Source organism: Miniopterus natalensis, chromosome 8 (assembly GCF_054644295.1).
Source record: "Miniopterus natalensis isolate mMinNat1 chromosome 8, mMinNat1.hap1, whole genome shotgun sequence".
NCBI lineage: Eukaryota > Metazoa > Chordata > Mammalia > Chiroptera > Miniopteridae > Miniopterus > Miniopterus natalensis.
In genome coordinates, this window is record NC_142088.1 from 25,585,304 (window position 1) to 25,602,025 (window position 16,722).

General features: G+C 38.6%; 1 protein-coding gene across 1 annotated transcript; it reads right to left on the reverse strand.

Moving 5' to 3' along the window:
• Positions 1-5,680: 5,680 nt before the first annotated feature.
• COQ10B (coenzyme Q10B) lies at positions 5,681-16,722 on the reverse strand. Its single transcript, XM_016220060.2, has 5 exons — positions 16,544-16,722; positions 10,562-10,711; positions 9,740-9,932; positions 8,056-8,157; positions 5,681-6,732 (listed from the first exon to the last, which is right to left on the reverse strand). The coding sequence occupies exons 1-5, from the start codon at positions 16,720-16,722 to the stop codon at positions 6,565-6,567; spliced, it is 792 nt and encodes a 263-aa protein (XP_016075546.2). The 3' UTR covers positions 5,681-6,564.

Consider the following 16,722-nt stretch of genomic DNA (forward strand, 5'->3'; position numbering starts at 1 on the left):
GAGTAAATGGTTCTGCTGTGCTTGTATACATAGCTTGGACAGAAATGGGAAAATAAAGTCTGCCACAGATCAAAAGCCAGTCACTTGAAATCCTGTACCTAAAAATAATTTTGCAGCTAGATTAGAAGAAAAAGAATGGGAAACACCTGGACTTTAAGATTTCTAGTTGCTATTAGAGCTGGAGCCTGAAGAGATTAACAGGAGAAAAAAGTTACTGTTATGTGCTAGACACAGGACTGAATATTTGGATTATTTTAACCCTCTGAACAATATTGGATTAGAGACTACTTATTAAACCTGTGCTACAATTATGTAAACTTGGGCTCTGAAAGATTAACTGCACAAAGTAACAAGAGCTGTTAAGTAGTAGACCCCAGGTTTGATTCAGGGTTCAAAGAGTTTAAACTCTTAAAAGATCAAGCCTGTAATAAAGCCCTAAGCCAAGATCTAGGCAGTTGTAAGAAACCCTCTGAAACTGCCCCCAGAGAAATCAATAGATGGATTGGGAAGTTTCCTTTCTTAACTAGAACTGCACAAGGTGATTGCAGTTTTGGAGATTCTAGAGAGAAAAGGAGTATAGAGAATCAGGGTGGTTCCTTTAAATATTAGCTTGGTCAAGATTAAAGATGCCAGTAGCCATAGATAAGAAAGCAGGAATGGTAGATCTCTGAGGAAATTCCTTGGGGAAAAAATACAGTGTTCAGGCCCCAATCAGATGTTGGGTGGAAAAATTTGGGCAGGGTGGAGTTGCCTCACTGAAAGCAAGCAGGATTTACTTGAACAGTACAGACCCATGAGAGCCTTTCAAGTCAATATTTGTGGGAGTGTTAGGAGAACAAATGTATGGCCTGAAAAAAAGGAGGGGGGGGGGAGGACAAAAACACTGATCCAATATTTAGCCCTAACTATGGAGGTGAGCTTTTAAAAATGCAGCTGGGTCTGCCTGAAAAATAGGGGAATAACCAAGAAAAATGGAATGCATGTATTATTTCAGGAAAAGAGAGTATGGAATGTTTCTACCACAATCCAGGAGCCCTAGTCAGCTAGGCTCAAGTCTTGGAGAATCTCAAACTGAAAAGTAGGGTTTGGAGCACATGACTAGGGCTATCGTCCAGGTCCTAAAAAGCAGCAGCAGCTCCAATCTGATGATTCTCAAGCTGGGTTAAATATAAAGGACTTTTATATTGGAGTAAGTGGTTGATGAAATAAAATGTTAGAGAAATGGAGTGGAGTAGCCTGGCCGGGCGTGGCTCAGTGGTTGAGCATCGACCTACGGTCCAGGAGATCTTGGTTCAATTCCCAGTCAGGGCACGTGCCCCGTTGTGGGCTTGATCCCCAGTCGGGGGCATGCAGGAGGCAGCCGATCAATGACTCATCATTGATGTTTCTCTCCCTCCCTCTCCCTCTCTCTGAGTAAAAAAATGGAGTGTAGAAACTGTCAAATTGAAAATAATCATTGTGAATTTAGTAATCTTAAGTGATCTATGTTTGACTCTCACCAAGAAATGGCCTAACAGGAGCAGCAGCAATAGCATTTACCCTACCACCAGATTGTGATCTCTAATACTAGCCTCCATTAAAGGGAACAGGATTCCTTGAATAGCAATGGTCTCCATACCTTGAGACAGGAAAATACCAGGATGGATCTGGAACACCTTGTTGCTACCTGACAGCAAAAATACTTTCAAAAATATCCACAGCAGTTTTGTGTTTCTTTTTAAAAGGAACCAGCTCAGCGAGTTTCCACTAGCCAACTTAGGATATTTTGAATATCAATAATAACTAATTATAGTGAATTATAACAAAGCCAGGAGTTTATGATGATACAAAAAAGAGGAAAGTGAATGTATAGAAAAAACAGTTCAAATGTAAACTGGTGAATATATATTTAATGCCTTATTGGTGTTAAGAAGCGAGAGTATTGACACACAGGTATTTGCTGATGAAGCATAGATTATATTCTTGTTTCTGTATGTATAAATGGGAAGGCGTGAAACAAAACTAGTGAGAGAGCCAGATGAATAAAGTAGGAATGGAACCAAGAGTAGGAAGAAGGCAGCACCGGGAGTCACATAAAATAACCAGGCAGAAGGGGAGTTCGGCAACCAGCTAGCATTGGTCACAAATAAATCAACTGAAAGAAGGTCCAGTAATAGTTTTCAAGATGATTTCCAAATCCCCAGAATTTGAAATTTGGAGTTAACTCCCCAAGGGAATGAAACGTGAGCTGAAATCATGAACCTCATGATGGAACAGGTAAAGTTCTGTTATAAAAACAGGCAAAAAACAAAAAAGGTACTCACCTTAAGGTTCAAGGCTCAGAATCACACAGACTGGTACAGCCAGGTTACATATTGCCACCAAGAACTCGCTGGACTAAGATAGTGTTTCTTCTTGCATCTAATTAATAAACTGAATGTCCAGAAAGATATAAAACTACCCAAACATGCAACCTCAGAAGAAATAGAAATAGTAAACATAAGGTGAGATACTAACACTCATATCCTATTTACATGTAAATATCGTAATCATAATATTGTGAGGTTTTCTGTTGCTTTAGGTGTTTAAAACAGTCAAGAGAATAGGATATATTAGATTTCCAATTTTAATTAAATGTTTCAAAGTCTTTGATTAAATTAGCAATATTTAAATTCAGAGAAATTTATTAATTCCATATACTTGAATTGGTTAGTTATATAAGTAGATTAATAAGTTGGGCATTAAACAAAGTACAAAATAAATTATTTCACTTCTTGCTGCAAAGCCCTTCTGAAACCTAAAAAAAAAAAAGAAGAGCCCTGGCTGGTGTGGCTCAGTTGTTTGAGCACCAAAAGGTTGCTGGTTTGATTCCGTCAGTTCACATGCCCAAGTTGTGGGCTCAATGAGCGGCTGGGGTGCGTGCGGGAGGCAGCTGATGGATGTTTTTCTCTCTTACTCTCCCTTCTTTAAAAAAATCAATAAAAACATATTAAAACTATATTAAACAACAAAACCCCAAAAGCTAGGCTGAGAAGAACTAAAAATAAAGAGAAAGCCTACATTCCAAACCGTGGTCCCTTACAAACCTCACGGAATGCCACCATTATTTGTACTCCAGCTACCCTCCCTACCCTTACCCCCTATTTCTCTAGTCTAGGGGAGAGAGAAGAATCCTTATGAAGAAAACCTGTAAGAGACCCCTAGATCCTGCCATTTGGGAGTTCCCCAAGGTAAAAGGCTGGCTTTCTACATTGCAGGGAAACTCATCAGTCAATATGCCCCATCTTAATTACAGCAAACTTTTCAGTACCTTGCTTTCAAATATTAATGGACAAACAAGAACCATTACACAGATAGGGAAGCCTTCAATGAAGGAGAGCAAAAACCAGAAGGGACCGTGGGGAAACTTAAAAATCCTAATTAGTATCTTATGAAAGATGAGATCATGTTTCCATAAAACAAGGAAGCTATAAAAAAAATTAGAAAACAAGAAAACATTCATGGAAATTAGAACTACGGCAAATATAAAATTAGTAACAAAAAGGGCTGGAAGATAGAATTGAAATCTAAAAGGCAGAACAGAAACAAATGGAAAATAGGAAGAAAAAAGGTAAAGATTTAATACAAGAGGTAGAATATCGAATTACCTAGAAATTCTTGAATGAGAGAACCAGAGAATATGGACAGAAGGAAATTATCAAACAAATAATTCAAGGAAATTTCCCAGGGCTCAAGGAATGAGCCTGTGCCTCAAAAGGGCCGACAAGGTACCCCACACAATTAAGACAGGGCAAAGGGGCGGATCAGCATGCAATTTTAGACTACCCAGGGTAAGGAGCAGATTTTAAAAGCTTCCAGAGACCCAGAAAGTGGATGTTATACAAAGGACTAGGAATAAGAATGGCATTAGACTTCTAAAAAGTAGCACTATGCCAATTTGGGGGGGACGACAATATTTTTAATGGAGAGTTCTATACTCAATCAAATGTGAGTATAAAACAATGATATATTCTGACACTCAGAATTCTAAAAATTTACTTCACTTACTCTCAGGAAGCCACTAGAGGATTTCCTCAGCATTTTGAAAGTCAATTTTTAAAAAGAGGAAGCCAAAAGATTTAGGAAACAGAGAGCCCCAAAGAGAAGGGAAATCCTAGGATGACTGCAGGGGAGCCCTAGGATTACAGCTACACAGCAGCACAGAGCAACCAGTTCAGACTGGAGTAGGAAAAAGCGGAGGCTGCAAGTAACTGAATGCCTACATTTAAGTGACTTCAACACTAGAGGTCTGTTATCTCATAACCAGAAGGGCAAGGTTGACAACTACAAGGTTGGTTTATTAGAGTTCTGAGTTGGCTTCTCTCTTTTTACCCTCACCCGAGGATATTTTTTCCATTGTTTTTCAAAGAAAGTGGAAACGGGAGAGAGACATCGATTGGTTGCCTCCCACTTGCGTGCCACCCTGGGCTGGCGACTAAGCCTGCAACAGAGGTACAACCAATCGAACCCGGGACCCTTCAGTCCATGGGTGGACACTCTAACCACTGAGCCAAACTGGCTAGCGCCGAGTTGGCTTCTCTAGAATAATTACCTCTTCCCCCTTTGTGGAAGATGGCAAATGTAGCTGCAAACTTCATGTCCTCCCTCAACCAGGCAAAAAATCAAGGAAGAGAAGTTTCTCTTCCAAATTTCTTCCCACAGAGAAAAAAATCTTACCAGTTTCATCTCATCAGTCTTCCCCTCAGATTCCACTGACCAGATGACACTTCAAGAAAAGTTAATAAAGGTGGTGGTGTTGTTTCCCCCTTATGATATAGAAAGCATAGCTGCCCAATTTTAAGTCCACAAGTCATGGCCTCTATAGACTGTTGTACTCGATAAAGCAATCCCAGGAGCATAGATATTGGAGCCAGAATGCTTGGGTTTATATCCTGTCTCTACCACTTACTGTGACCTGGGTTCTAAACATACTTGGGGAACCTCATGGGTCAAGGCAAGAATTGGGTATTCCTGGGTTCCTCCACCAAAATACCATCTACATGGTATCAAAATACCAGCAGAGTTATATCCTAATCACTGTTAGATTCTGAACCTAAGAATTTATCTATGGCATTTGGAAGAGTAGTGGTAAAGTACAGATTCTATTTACATCAAAAGAGAAATACTGTAGAGGGAAAAAAGAAAATATCTGGAAATTATCTTTGCCAGTTAAGAAAAAAACTGTTATTTAAAAGGTACATAATTATATACAAACTACTTAAGCTCTGGGGAGATACTTCATCTGCAAGTGGAAAGATACTGTTTTACCTTTGTGAAGGCACATCCAAGCTCCAGGTGAGTGGCTTATATGAGTCCTTTATCGCTGTATATTCCACCTCTGGCAGAGAGCAGGTACTCAAAACAGATTTATTGAACAAATTGATGAAAACATGCATTTATGTAGGGAAATAATTATTGAGGCCCCTTATTGATCTGAGGAAACAAAGTTAATAGCACTATAATTGGAAGGGTAATGCAGGAGGGTTGTTGGGTATGGAATGAAAGGAGGGAAGGCGATCAACATTGATTAAAAGACTAAATTTTGTCCAGATTAGTTTCTGTAAAAGCACTTTTAAGACATAAATGCTATAATTAAACTTTACTATGTCTATGTAAATACACATTGAAACAGACAGGAGAATTTCAATAACCAAAATAACTGTACAAAAAAATAAACAAATTAACTTTATTAAGTTACCACTTCAGTCCTTACATTGATTTGTTTACAAAAATATCAGTTTGAAATACATTATTGAAAGTGAGTATACATAATAAATAGAAAATAGGGATGCATAGTGCTGGAGACATATCAACCAACTTATCTTCATTTGTTGTCCACTGTTGTAGACACAATTTCACACACAATCCGCATTATAGAAAGAGGAGAAAAAGTACGTGGAAGAAGGTTGCAAACTATAAGAAAAAGTAGCTTAAAGCTCTGGACCACTCACCAAAAAAGCCACAGTTTATCAGGGAGCTAGCTAACCTCACTATAGCACTGAATTATCTCCTCCCACCCACAGAACAATTTAAAAATAAGAAAAGTGCCAGGGAACCTTCACTAATAGTATTAAGTCTAAGTTTTTAACTGTAAGTGTCTGATGATTACTCGAATATCCTAACACAGGCCCTATGACAATAAGTTATAAATAGTCTGAATTTAATAACTTAAACGTGATATGGTTAATACAATATATACTACATGAGTATCTCAACTAACCTCTTTCAGGTCAAGTGATAACTAAAAGGTTTAAATTTAGTTTCAATTTCTGCTCAGAAGAGTGATGTCAGTATTCTAGCAATAATGATGACATCCCATTATTATAAATATGCAAATGTACACATTACTTTGAATTATACTTGATTGAATTCTATGTACACGTGGTTCCATATTCCAAGTGCAGATTTTCAACGGTGCAGGTTTATAATCAAAGCTGGGTTGAACAAATGCTTTCTGGCTTCTGAAAGCAAATGATAAAAGCATGTTCTAAAAGTGAATACACTAAAGTTACAAGCAGGTGACCAGTTCCAGTTCATTTTTTTCCTTTACGTGTGATGAACTTCATGAAACATTAATTCCCGAGGTATATTTGTTTCTGGACCATACAGCTTACATGCTCTTCTTTCAAAGGCAGCTACCATCTGCTTTACAACTTCATCGAAAAACAATGTGGCAAGCTGAGAATGTAGAAGTGATCGAAATTCAAAAGAAATCTGTAGAAAAATGTTAATAATTAATTTAGGGAAATCTCTCTTTCACTAATCTCTACTTAGGGTAGTGGTGTTCACACTGTGAAATGAGCTATTTGGCCCAGTATCTAAGGCAAAGCTGTATTGGGTCTATATAGGTGAGATTTTTTAAACACCTCTCAGAAGAGGGAGTCATATTTACTGCAAAAAGTCTTTGATGAATACCATGTTTATCACTCTGGCTTATTAATTGGTAGTGTTTAGATCTATCCTACCTCCCAATAGGAAGTAAGGAAGAGAAGCGATCCTTCTCACAGGTATCCCAATAAGAACTAACAGCAAGGAGATGAAATTGATCCACAAAACAGATGGGGCAGGTGGTTCAATCTTAAAGTAGACAGTGATCTAGAACTTTATATCCCCTCAAGATATCACTCAGGCAAGGTTTGAGAAGTAGTATTTTAAGGACCAAATATCCACTAAGTTTTAAAACTATTTTAATTTTTCATTTTGAAATAATTTAAGATTTATAAAAAAGCTGCAAAAACAGTACAAAGATTTTTCATATACTCCCATATACCCATCACCCAGATTCCCGTTTTAATGTATTCTATAAATACAGTGCAATTATTAAAATCAGGAAATTAACAGAGGAAATTAATACTACTAAATAATAATGGTACTATCTAACCTACACAGGGCTTATTCAAATGTCCCCAACTGCCCCATTAATGTCCACTAATATTTTAATGAAAGCAATTTAAGAACTGGGAACAGCATATAGGAATTTATGACCATTAAAATTATGACCATTTCTTAAATGTAATGCCTGAATTGCAAATATAGAGAACATATATATTCTGCTGGCAAAGAAAAAGCCACAAGGGGCTTTAACTTTCCTATAGCTGTGATGTAAACAAGAAAATACCTTAGTCCCTAGATTCGAAAAACATATTTGTCCCTTTATTTCTGCATCATAAGATGCAGATCAATGTGTAAATTTCATTTGGTGTTAATAAGTTATTATTAAGTTGGTAGTAGAGTCATAGCATATGTCTTATAACCTATGGACTTGTAAAAATTGCAAATTAGAGAAGGAATGATTATTCAAGGTCTCAAGAAATACAAAAGAAAAAGAGAAATACTGATTAGTATTTTCTTATAAACTTAGTGCAGAAAAAGGTAGTCCATACTCAAAAATTTGAGATTTTAAAAAGTGTTTTTCAGTAATTGCTATACAAATAAGATTATTAATTATGGCATCTGGGTTCTAATAAATGGATTATTTCTTCATTATCAACTTTACCTGATATTTGGAACAAATAAAGGGCTTTATGAGATACTTACTGAAAAATCCAAGGTACAAGTTCTTGGGTAGCCAGGAAGACCTGGGCTAAAACGCCAAGCAGTCTCTAAGTGATTGAAAAGCTTCCCATCAGTACAGGAAGCCTAGAAAATGAAAAAATAAAACTTCAATAAAATACCATTTGGATTATTCAGAATCTATTATTAAGAATGACTCCTTTGAAAAGTAAACATTTTTATAGTCAGACCACAGGTGGTGAAAACATCTCATTTTTAGCCTGGTACTAGGAAGTGACCTCTTACCAATATAAGCCATTCCTTTCCCCTGGGATCCTCAAGGTTGCCAGTTATTCTCTCTTCCATTGCTATCTATCCCCCACTGTGCTACTTAGAGTTCTCTCCTCCAGCAGCAAAATAGGGAGTGATTTTCTGGAAGTTTATTTCCAGCTCTGCTACTTATAAGTGATCCTGAAAAAGTTAATTCCCTGTATCATATTTCCTTAATCTGTAAAATGAGTATCATACATATTTTGCACCATCACTTTGAGATGGCTAAAACATTTATAAGGTATAGGGCACAGATCCCTATGACAATTCTTTCTTCTTTCCTACACAGACTTTTCTCTTATTATTCTTTTCACTCATTATTCTTTCTTTCTAGAGGCCTCTATGGTTCTAGTTTTCACAAAAGTCTGGCCCTGACTCTTGTGCCTGACTCACTGCTTTCTGATCTGACCTCTAATCTCTTCAGTGCTCACATTTACTGTATGTGTGTGTACACACTGAAATACAATACTTTGTGAGATTATTTGCAGAGCATCCTATTTCCCATTCCATATCACTAAAAAATGCTGATTGAGAACCACTAAAGAGTTGCCTTCTGCAGTGTGAAAAATGGTAGCCAGAACCAGTGATTAGTCCATTGTTAGGGTGGGTTATGACCTTGATTGAAGTTCAGCTGCTTTATTTACTATTCAAAAATGCTATCTGGGCCTTATTATACTAGTAGACAACTGACCTCAAGATTACATATTACTTTCCCTCAGCAGATGATTTTAAAAATCCTGTTTCAAAGTCTACACCCCCCTCCTCAATTAAGGCCTAAATTTTCAGCTCTTTTGGCATGTACTAGAGCCAATAAATTATTAAGCACCTCTTTCCCTTTTCTCTTTGATAATTTATTCCCTCAAGAGTTTACATTGACCCTCCCCTGATGTTTATAAACTACAGATTAGCAAAATAAGAACTTGCATAGGTAAACTCATTTTCCCCAAAGTAAACAATCATGTTTTCTTCCCTGCCTATAGCCTCCCTAAACATAAAATTTCTCTGACCATATCTGGATCTTTTCACAGATATTCAACCTAGGAGCCAAAGAGTTAAAAATCTGTTGCCGTTTATTCCTCACTTCCCCCTTTTTTAAAAAATATGTATTTATTGATTTGAGAGAGAGGAAGGGAGAGGGAGAGAAAGAGATAGGAACATCAATGATGAAAGAGTCATTGATCAACTGCCTCCTGTACGTCCCCTACTGGGGATCGAGCCCACAATCCTGGCATGTGCTCTGATCGGGAACTGAACCTCGAGCTCTTGGATCCTAGGTCAATGCTCAGCTGCTGAGCCACATCGGCCAGGCGGAAAATCTTTTAAAGCAATTATACTTTAACCCATTTTATATAATCAATATTTCAGGAGTATTTTTAAAATATAAAAACAAAACTATTACCTTTACCAAATGTGGTTTCACCATAGTTACTATAGATGTATAGCGCTCCAATACAGGTGGAAACCCAATTTCTAATCGTGTTTTGCAGTATCCGGATCTCCTTGATATTATATCAGATTTTTTGCACCAAGGAACAAAATGCTTATAATCCTCCATTCCTGCCACTACATCATACATTTCCTGCATAGAGTATCTTTAGGGGAAAAAAAAGAAGAAGAACTGTTAACTGCATTTAGTTGTATGGTATACATATATTTTAGTTTTTAAAATTGATTTTGAGAGAAGGGAGAAAGAGAGACAGAGAGAGAAACATCGATTTTTCCACTTACTTATGCATTCATTGGTTGATTCTTGTATGTGCCCTGACTGGGGATTGAACCCGCAGTCATGTATTGGGACGATGCCCCAACCAACTGAGCTACCTGGCCAGGGCCAAAAGGGTATTTTTTAATGTGACAGAATAAATCTTTACAGATGTGTAAATTAATTTTTATAATCATGAAATGAGGCCCAAAACAGAGTGTGTGAGTGTGGGGGGAAAACTACCTTCCCCAGGTTTTCAGACACTTTGAAAGAAATGCCAAAATAAGTCCCAAGAAGTATGAAACTCTGTAGCCTAGAAGCTAATTGCCATAAAAGTAGTCTATAAAGATTAAGAAAGCAGTACAGCATAGTAGTCAAGAGGATGGACTTTGTAGTCAGAAAAGACTGTGTTCAAATAGCGACTCTAAAACATAGTAAGCAGAGAATCCAGAAAAAAGAGGCATGATAACCTACAGAAAAGAGTGTGCTGTTTTAGCAGAACTATTATTATATACAAACCCTATAATTCTCCTCTCTGAATATTCTTTTCTTTTGTTTATTAACGGTGCAGCAATTTTGAAAAAAGTTCTTGCATACATCTCCTTAGGCAAAACTGAGGTATGTAGTGGAAGAGTTCTGCTCATCAGTATACCACAGGAAGCTAAATATCTAAAAAGACAAAAATTAGGTGATTTAGGTTGACCTTAAAAATTAAGAGGAAACACAAATTATAGAGATTGTAACATAACTATCACACTTTAGAAGGCTCTGCAACTTTACAATATTCCTGAAATGCACACATACACACACACACAAAACAAGCCTCTTAAGCACCTTGAAGAAAACTAAGAATAACAGCTTGTAGTTAGGGTTAGAAGCTTCTGGCACAAAAGGGATCTCTCCCCAAACCCCAAAATGTTGGCTTTGTCTATAGTTAGGTTACAATAAAATCTTGCCATACACTTGCTAGAATATATATCATACATTTTTCAATTCATCTTATCTACCCAAGTTGTTTTCCCAGCTGGATCTACAGGAGTTCCTCAATTCTTCTTTTTTAAAAAATTTATCTTTATTGTTGAAAGTATTACAGATATCTCCCCTTTTCCCCCCATTGATCCCGTCCATGAGAGAGGAAGGGAGAGAGAGAGAAAAACATTGATGGGAGAAACATTAATTGGTTGCCTCCTGCATGCACCCTGACTGGGGATCGAACCCGCAACCTGGGTTTGTGGCCTGACGGGGAATCCACCCTGTCACTTTTAGCTGTGCTGGATAAGCTTCCAACCAACTGAGCCACACCGACCAGGGTCGGGGATCCTTAAATTTTTTTTAAATTCTCACCACAGGATATTTTGTCCATTCATTTTTCAGAGAGTAGAAGGGAAAGAGAGAAACATCAACGTGAGAGAGATACATCGATTGGTTGCCTTGCACGTGCCCTGACCAGGATCAGGGACTGAGCCTGCAACCAAGGTACGTGCTTTTGGCTGTAATCAAACCGGGGACCCTTCAGGCTCCAGGCCGAAGCTCTAACCACTGAGCCAAACTGGCTAGGGCAATTCTTGATCTACTCTATTAGATTTGAAATTAGGTGTAACTCTCAGGTTGGAGATCTGGTGACCCTGTCAGAACTGTTGTTCTGTCATCTTTTTACCTTCTAATCTCCCATTTCATGCATATATGTAAAAACATATGCCTATGTAATTAAAATGTTAATTGTTTAAGGTATTTCTAAATACAGATGTCTGATATACTTGTCTGCCTAAATATTTTTAGCCTTTCCCTAATAAAATTGTTGCATAACTATTTTACACTACTATTCATGCATGTGTTCACACACTTATTGAGCTCCTATTATGTGCTAGGCACTAGGGACATATTGCTGAATAAAACAAACACGAACCTTATGAAGATGACATTCTAGTGAGGATTCCAAAAATAGTGCTAAAAAAGAAATGGGGCTGGGGACACATAATTAGGACCTCCCTTAGATGGGGTGGTCTAGGAAGTTCTCTGAGGTTACATTTCAGCTGAGATACAATGGATAAGGAGGAGTTAGCCATACAAACAGAGAAATAGGTATATATGTACATAATAAATGTGTGTACCTATATGTATATGCATACAATACAATACAACACAATACTATACCATATACGAATGAAGAAGAGAAGTAGATAGGAGATATTCCAGACAGCAGAGTCCAGAGACTAAAAAAGACTAACAGTGTCGCAGCAGTATAACAAGTGAGGGGGAGAGTACTATGAATTCATGTTAAAAAGTCAGGGTGGAGCTAGATCATGCTGGGGATTATTGGCCAGGATAAAGCAATTAGGAATTTATTCTCAATGAGAAGCCATTGAAGAGTTCCAAGTAAGACAGTGTACTTCATTAAATCAAGGCTTCAAGTTATTTTTTTAAAAAAGGAACAGGATGGCCTGGTGAAATAGCCTTGTTATCAATTATAAAATTTGATTTCTATAAAATGATTTATATATAAATAACATTTCTTTAAGGACACTGACATCCTATAGTTTGGCTGGGGAGGAAGAGAAAATCAGTCGAACCAACAATGGTTGAAGAAATTGGGAATATTCAGCCAGAAGAGAAAGGATGATTGCTGAAAATAAGGCTCCAAAATGTAAAACAAAAGCTCAATTAGAGGGAGACAAATTTGGGCTCCATAACACAAGAAAGAACATTTGAACAATTAAAGCTGCTTATAAAAAATTAGATGGACTTATTCTAGAGGCAATGAAATAGAGATCAATGAAAATGGTTAAGCGAAATGCTGCATGACCATTTGTTAAAATGTAATGCAAAAGAATCCAACATATGAACCGTATAAGTGAACTTATTGGCCCCTTTCAAGAGTTTAGGATTCTTATGTATCCAGCTGTACAAAACATTTCAAGGAATGAAATGGGGAAAACATGGTAAAACACGATTGCTTTGTGAATTCCAAGTTTACTAAGACATCACAAGTCGTATTTGATTTTATAAAGAATGGTAAGAATATATTTCAAAGATATCTATGATATTCTTTTTTAGTCAGGAGATTTTACATAGACTCATCTCCTAGAGAGGGTAAGAGTGTTATGCAAATCTTATTTTATATATTTAAATTATACTTAAAAATTTTTTTTAAAAAATATATCTTTATTGATTTCAGAGAGAGGAAAGGAGGGGGGAGAGATAGAAACATCAATGATGAGAGAGTCATTGATCGGCTGCCTCCTGCACGCCCCCGACTGGGGATCGAGCCCGCAACCTGGGCATGTGCCCTGACTGGGAATCGAACCCCGATCACCTAGATTCTAGGTTGACGCTCAACCACTGAGCCATGCCCGGCTGGCCATGCAAATCTTATTTTAAAGGCAAAGATAATATTAAAAGAACTACACTGTGCTTTTTTTTTGGTAAGCCTATAGTTTGCTTTAAAGTGGGATTATACCAATAAAAGTGAATGACAGGTATTCTGCTAAATGAAGTAGAGCAGTGAAAATAAAATAATTAGGCAGCTAATTTAGCTTCCTCTTTTAAAAAGAAGCCACAAAAAATAATTTAGAATCTCTGTTAGCCACACTGATTACAAAAACCAAATTTGGTGTACAAAATGCCTAATTATCTGTTTCCCTTTTAAGATTTCTTAGATATCTTTAACTGCTAAAACAATTTTACTTATTTTCCCAATTTTTTCTATTAGATACCTTGTTAACTATTATAAGAAGCCAATTATGTGGCAAATATTGTGCACAATTATACTAATTTTCTGATAAATCAATATCAGAAAGGAAAGCTTCTCTGAGATAAACTTTTGTTTTAAAAAGAGGCCCTTGGCCCAGCCAGCATGGCTCAGTGGTTGAGCACTGACCTATGATACAGGAGATCCGGGTTTGATTCCCAGTCAGGGCACATGCCTGGGTTGCAGGCTCGACCCCACTGGGGGGCGTACAGGAGGCAGCCGATCAATGACTCTCTCATCACTGATGTTTCTCTCTCTCTCTCTCCCCCCCCTTCTTCTCTCTGAAATCAATGAAAACATATTTAAAAAAAATAAAAATAAATAAAAAAAGAGACCCTTGCTTCTGAAAAGGTGAACTGAGTGTCTAGTTAGCAGGATGCTTACTTTTAACTATATACGGTTTTGAATTTTGTAGGTTCATGTAATATCATCATTCAGTCCCTCTCAAAAGAAACCCTTACACAATCCCATTACAATCATAAGCAAAGTACTTGTTTAAAGCAAGCTTATAGTTTTCCTGATCAGGTTGCATACTATGGTTATAATGCCCTGGACAGCACATCTACTTTCATACATTATCAAGAATAATGTATCTTTGCCCTGGTGGGTGTGACTCAGTTGGTTGAGAGTCATCCCATGCACTGAGAGGTCGCAGGTTCCATTCCCGGTTAGAGCACACGCCTGGGTTGCAGGCTCGATCCTCAGCAGGGAGCATGCAGGAGGCAGCCGATGCATGTTTCTGTCTCATCACTGATGTTCTCTCTCTCTCTCTCTCCCTTCCTCTCTCTCTCAAATCAATAAAAACATATTTAAAAAAAAGAATGTGTCTTCAACTGCAATATGAGAAGCCATATAGTCATATATATGGTTAAACCATGAAATAAAAACTGGAACAGTATTAATCTCAAATATTAGAGTATATATAATACTCTATATTTATTATAATTACATATAACTGTTATCAGAGAAAAATGTATCTCGTCTTCCCCCGTTGTTAGTGGGTGTGGGGTTCTTGGGGTACTGCTGGAAGAAGCATTGCTGGAGGCCAGCATGGGAGGATGAGATATGGTAGAAAGCTTTATTTCTGTGGAATTACATTATTGGGTTTCCAAAGTCCTATTTCCCTTAGTCCAGTCATAGAAGTGTAGCTGGGAATTCAGTAAAGCTAGAAGCAAAGCCAGTGCCCAGAGTTTCCTTTCCATGCTGGAGCTGGGTTCAGTTCAACATCAGGCTAGTTACAGTCCATTAGTCCACTGTGTGTGGGGGTCCACATGGTGGTAGGCCATGTGGGTGAGTGCAGCGAAGCAGGAGTAAAAGAGCCCCACAAGCCCAGAGTCACAGGAGTCCCAAGAGAGCCAACAGCATAAGATAGCAAGCACCTTATAGTGGCCATGCCCATTCTGGCCAAAGACCTCTATTCCCAGGTGTGACTGACAGGGAGCACCTTCCCTGTCACCTCAACTTAACTGGGCATGTGTCTATCTTTCCCTTCCCCCAACGTTTTGCAGGGAACATGACTATAATGTCTGGCCTTCCTTTTGCTCCTTTCCTATTATTAATAACTAGCTAATTACAACAGCATCATAACTATAGTATCTATTAATAATATAATTATAATAAAAGGCCAGAATCTATTAATATTTCTGACTAGCAAAGAACTCATACACTCTCTTCATTATCATAAACATTATTTATCTTGAAATTTAAGCCTTAATTATATCACTAAAGAAATTGTGCTTGTCTTCTTAAAAGCGACAGTTTTATTTGCAGCCAACATTTTATAAGAGTAATACAGGCAGATCTAAAGCATGATAGGATATGTTCTGCTTGAAACTACTCTTTCACGTCATTTCCTAAAGCAGGAGTAAACAATATAAGATGATTTTATTTCAGTTTCAACCAATATTTGTCTAAAAGGATGAGTCGGCTGGGTTGTTGGCATTGAAAAAAATTCATAGAATCTAAATGTCCTGGAGCTCAACTAGATTTGTGATTTCTCCCTCCATCCCGTACTGTTTACAACTGATTTGATTTTAAACACTAACTTTAATTGTCGCGCATAATTAAACGTCATTAGTAAAAAGAAACGAAGTGGTGGAAGTATGTAATTCTTCACGTTCCACGTCCTTCTCCGCCCCCCCCCCCAAAGGAACCAAAATCGAAGGCAGCCTCTGGTTCAAGGTTAGAGGACCTGTAAGTTACAGTGGAGGGGGTAAAAATCCAAGTCCCCTACGTCCGCTACATTTAGTTTTGCAAGAACCAAAGGGCGGGGGCAAAGACCTCTACCAGAAACTGGGAAAGCACGTCTGGTCATCAGGCACGTAGCAGGAACAGAAGGGGGTTCACTGCCAGGCACAAAGTCCCACAAGTCCAGCCGCCTGCAACTCTTGCACGCGAAGGTAAAACTTTCCGACAGCAGCGACAGCGACGGCAGCAGGCAGTCAGGGAGGAGACCGGAAAAGCCCAAAGGCACGGGAGGCCGAGCTGTTTTATCAGCTGCTTCCCAAAGTTGCTTCGCCCCGTGATTCACCGCCTCTCGCGAGGGCAGCGAGCCACAAACACAGGAGGTGCGGCCGGGAGAGGCTGGCGGGCCTCCGGCCCCGGCAGATGAACACGGCGCCCAAGCCCCTCAAATGTAGAGCCCAGGAAACCCTTTCTCTCCGGGTCCGGTTCCGCCTCAACTAATAAACCCGCGCCCCCCCCAACTCAGCAGGCCCCGGCGGAAAACTACAGTGGTCGCAGCGCCCCATTACCTGACGTTCCGCGCAGGCCCCTGCGCCGAAATCGGGGCTCCAGCTGCTGCCGCCGACTTTGGACGACATCCCGAGACCGAGACCACCTTTCTCAGAGCCCTCTGACCGGTCCGAGCTGCCATGATCGACTCACTGAAGCCGGTAACCACCGCCGAGACCAAACTCAAGGCGCCACCCAT

What these genes read in the sequence shown, in the direction of transcription:
- COQ10B (XM_016220060.2), bottom strand. Translation starts at nt 16,722, where the DNA reads ATGGGTGGCGCCTTGAGTTTGGTCTCGGCGGTGGTTACCGGCTTCAGT. An exon ending in TGAAACCACATTTGGTAAAG is followed by an intron (nt 8,158 to 9,739) that starts GTAATAGTTTTG and finishes TTCATTTTCTAG; the next exon opens with GCTTCCTGTACTGATGGGAA. An exon ending in CTTGTACCTTGGATTTTTCA is followed by an intron (nt 6,733 to 8,055) that starts GTAAGTATCTCA and finishes ATTTTTCTACAG; the next exon opens with ATTTCTTTTGAATTTCGATC.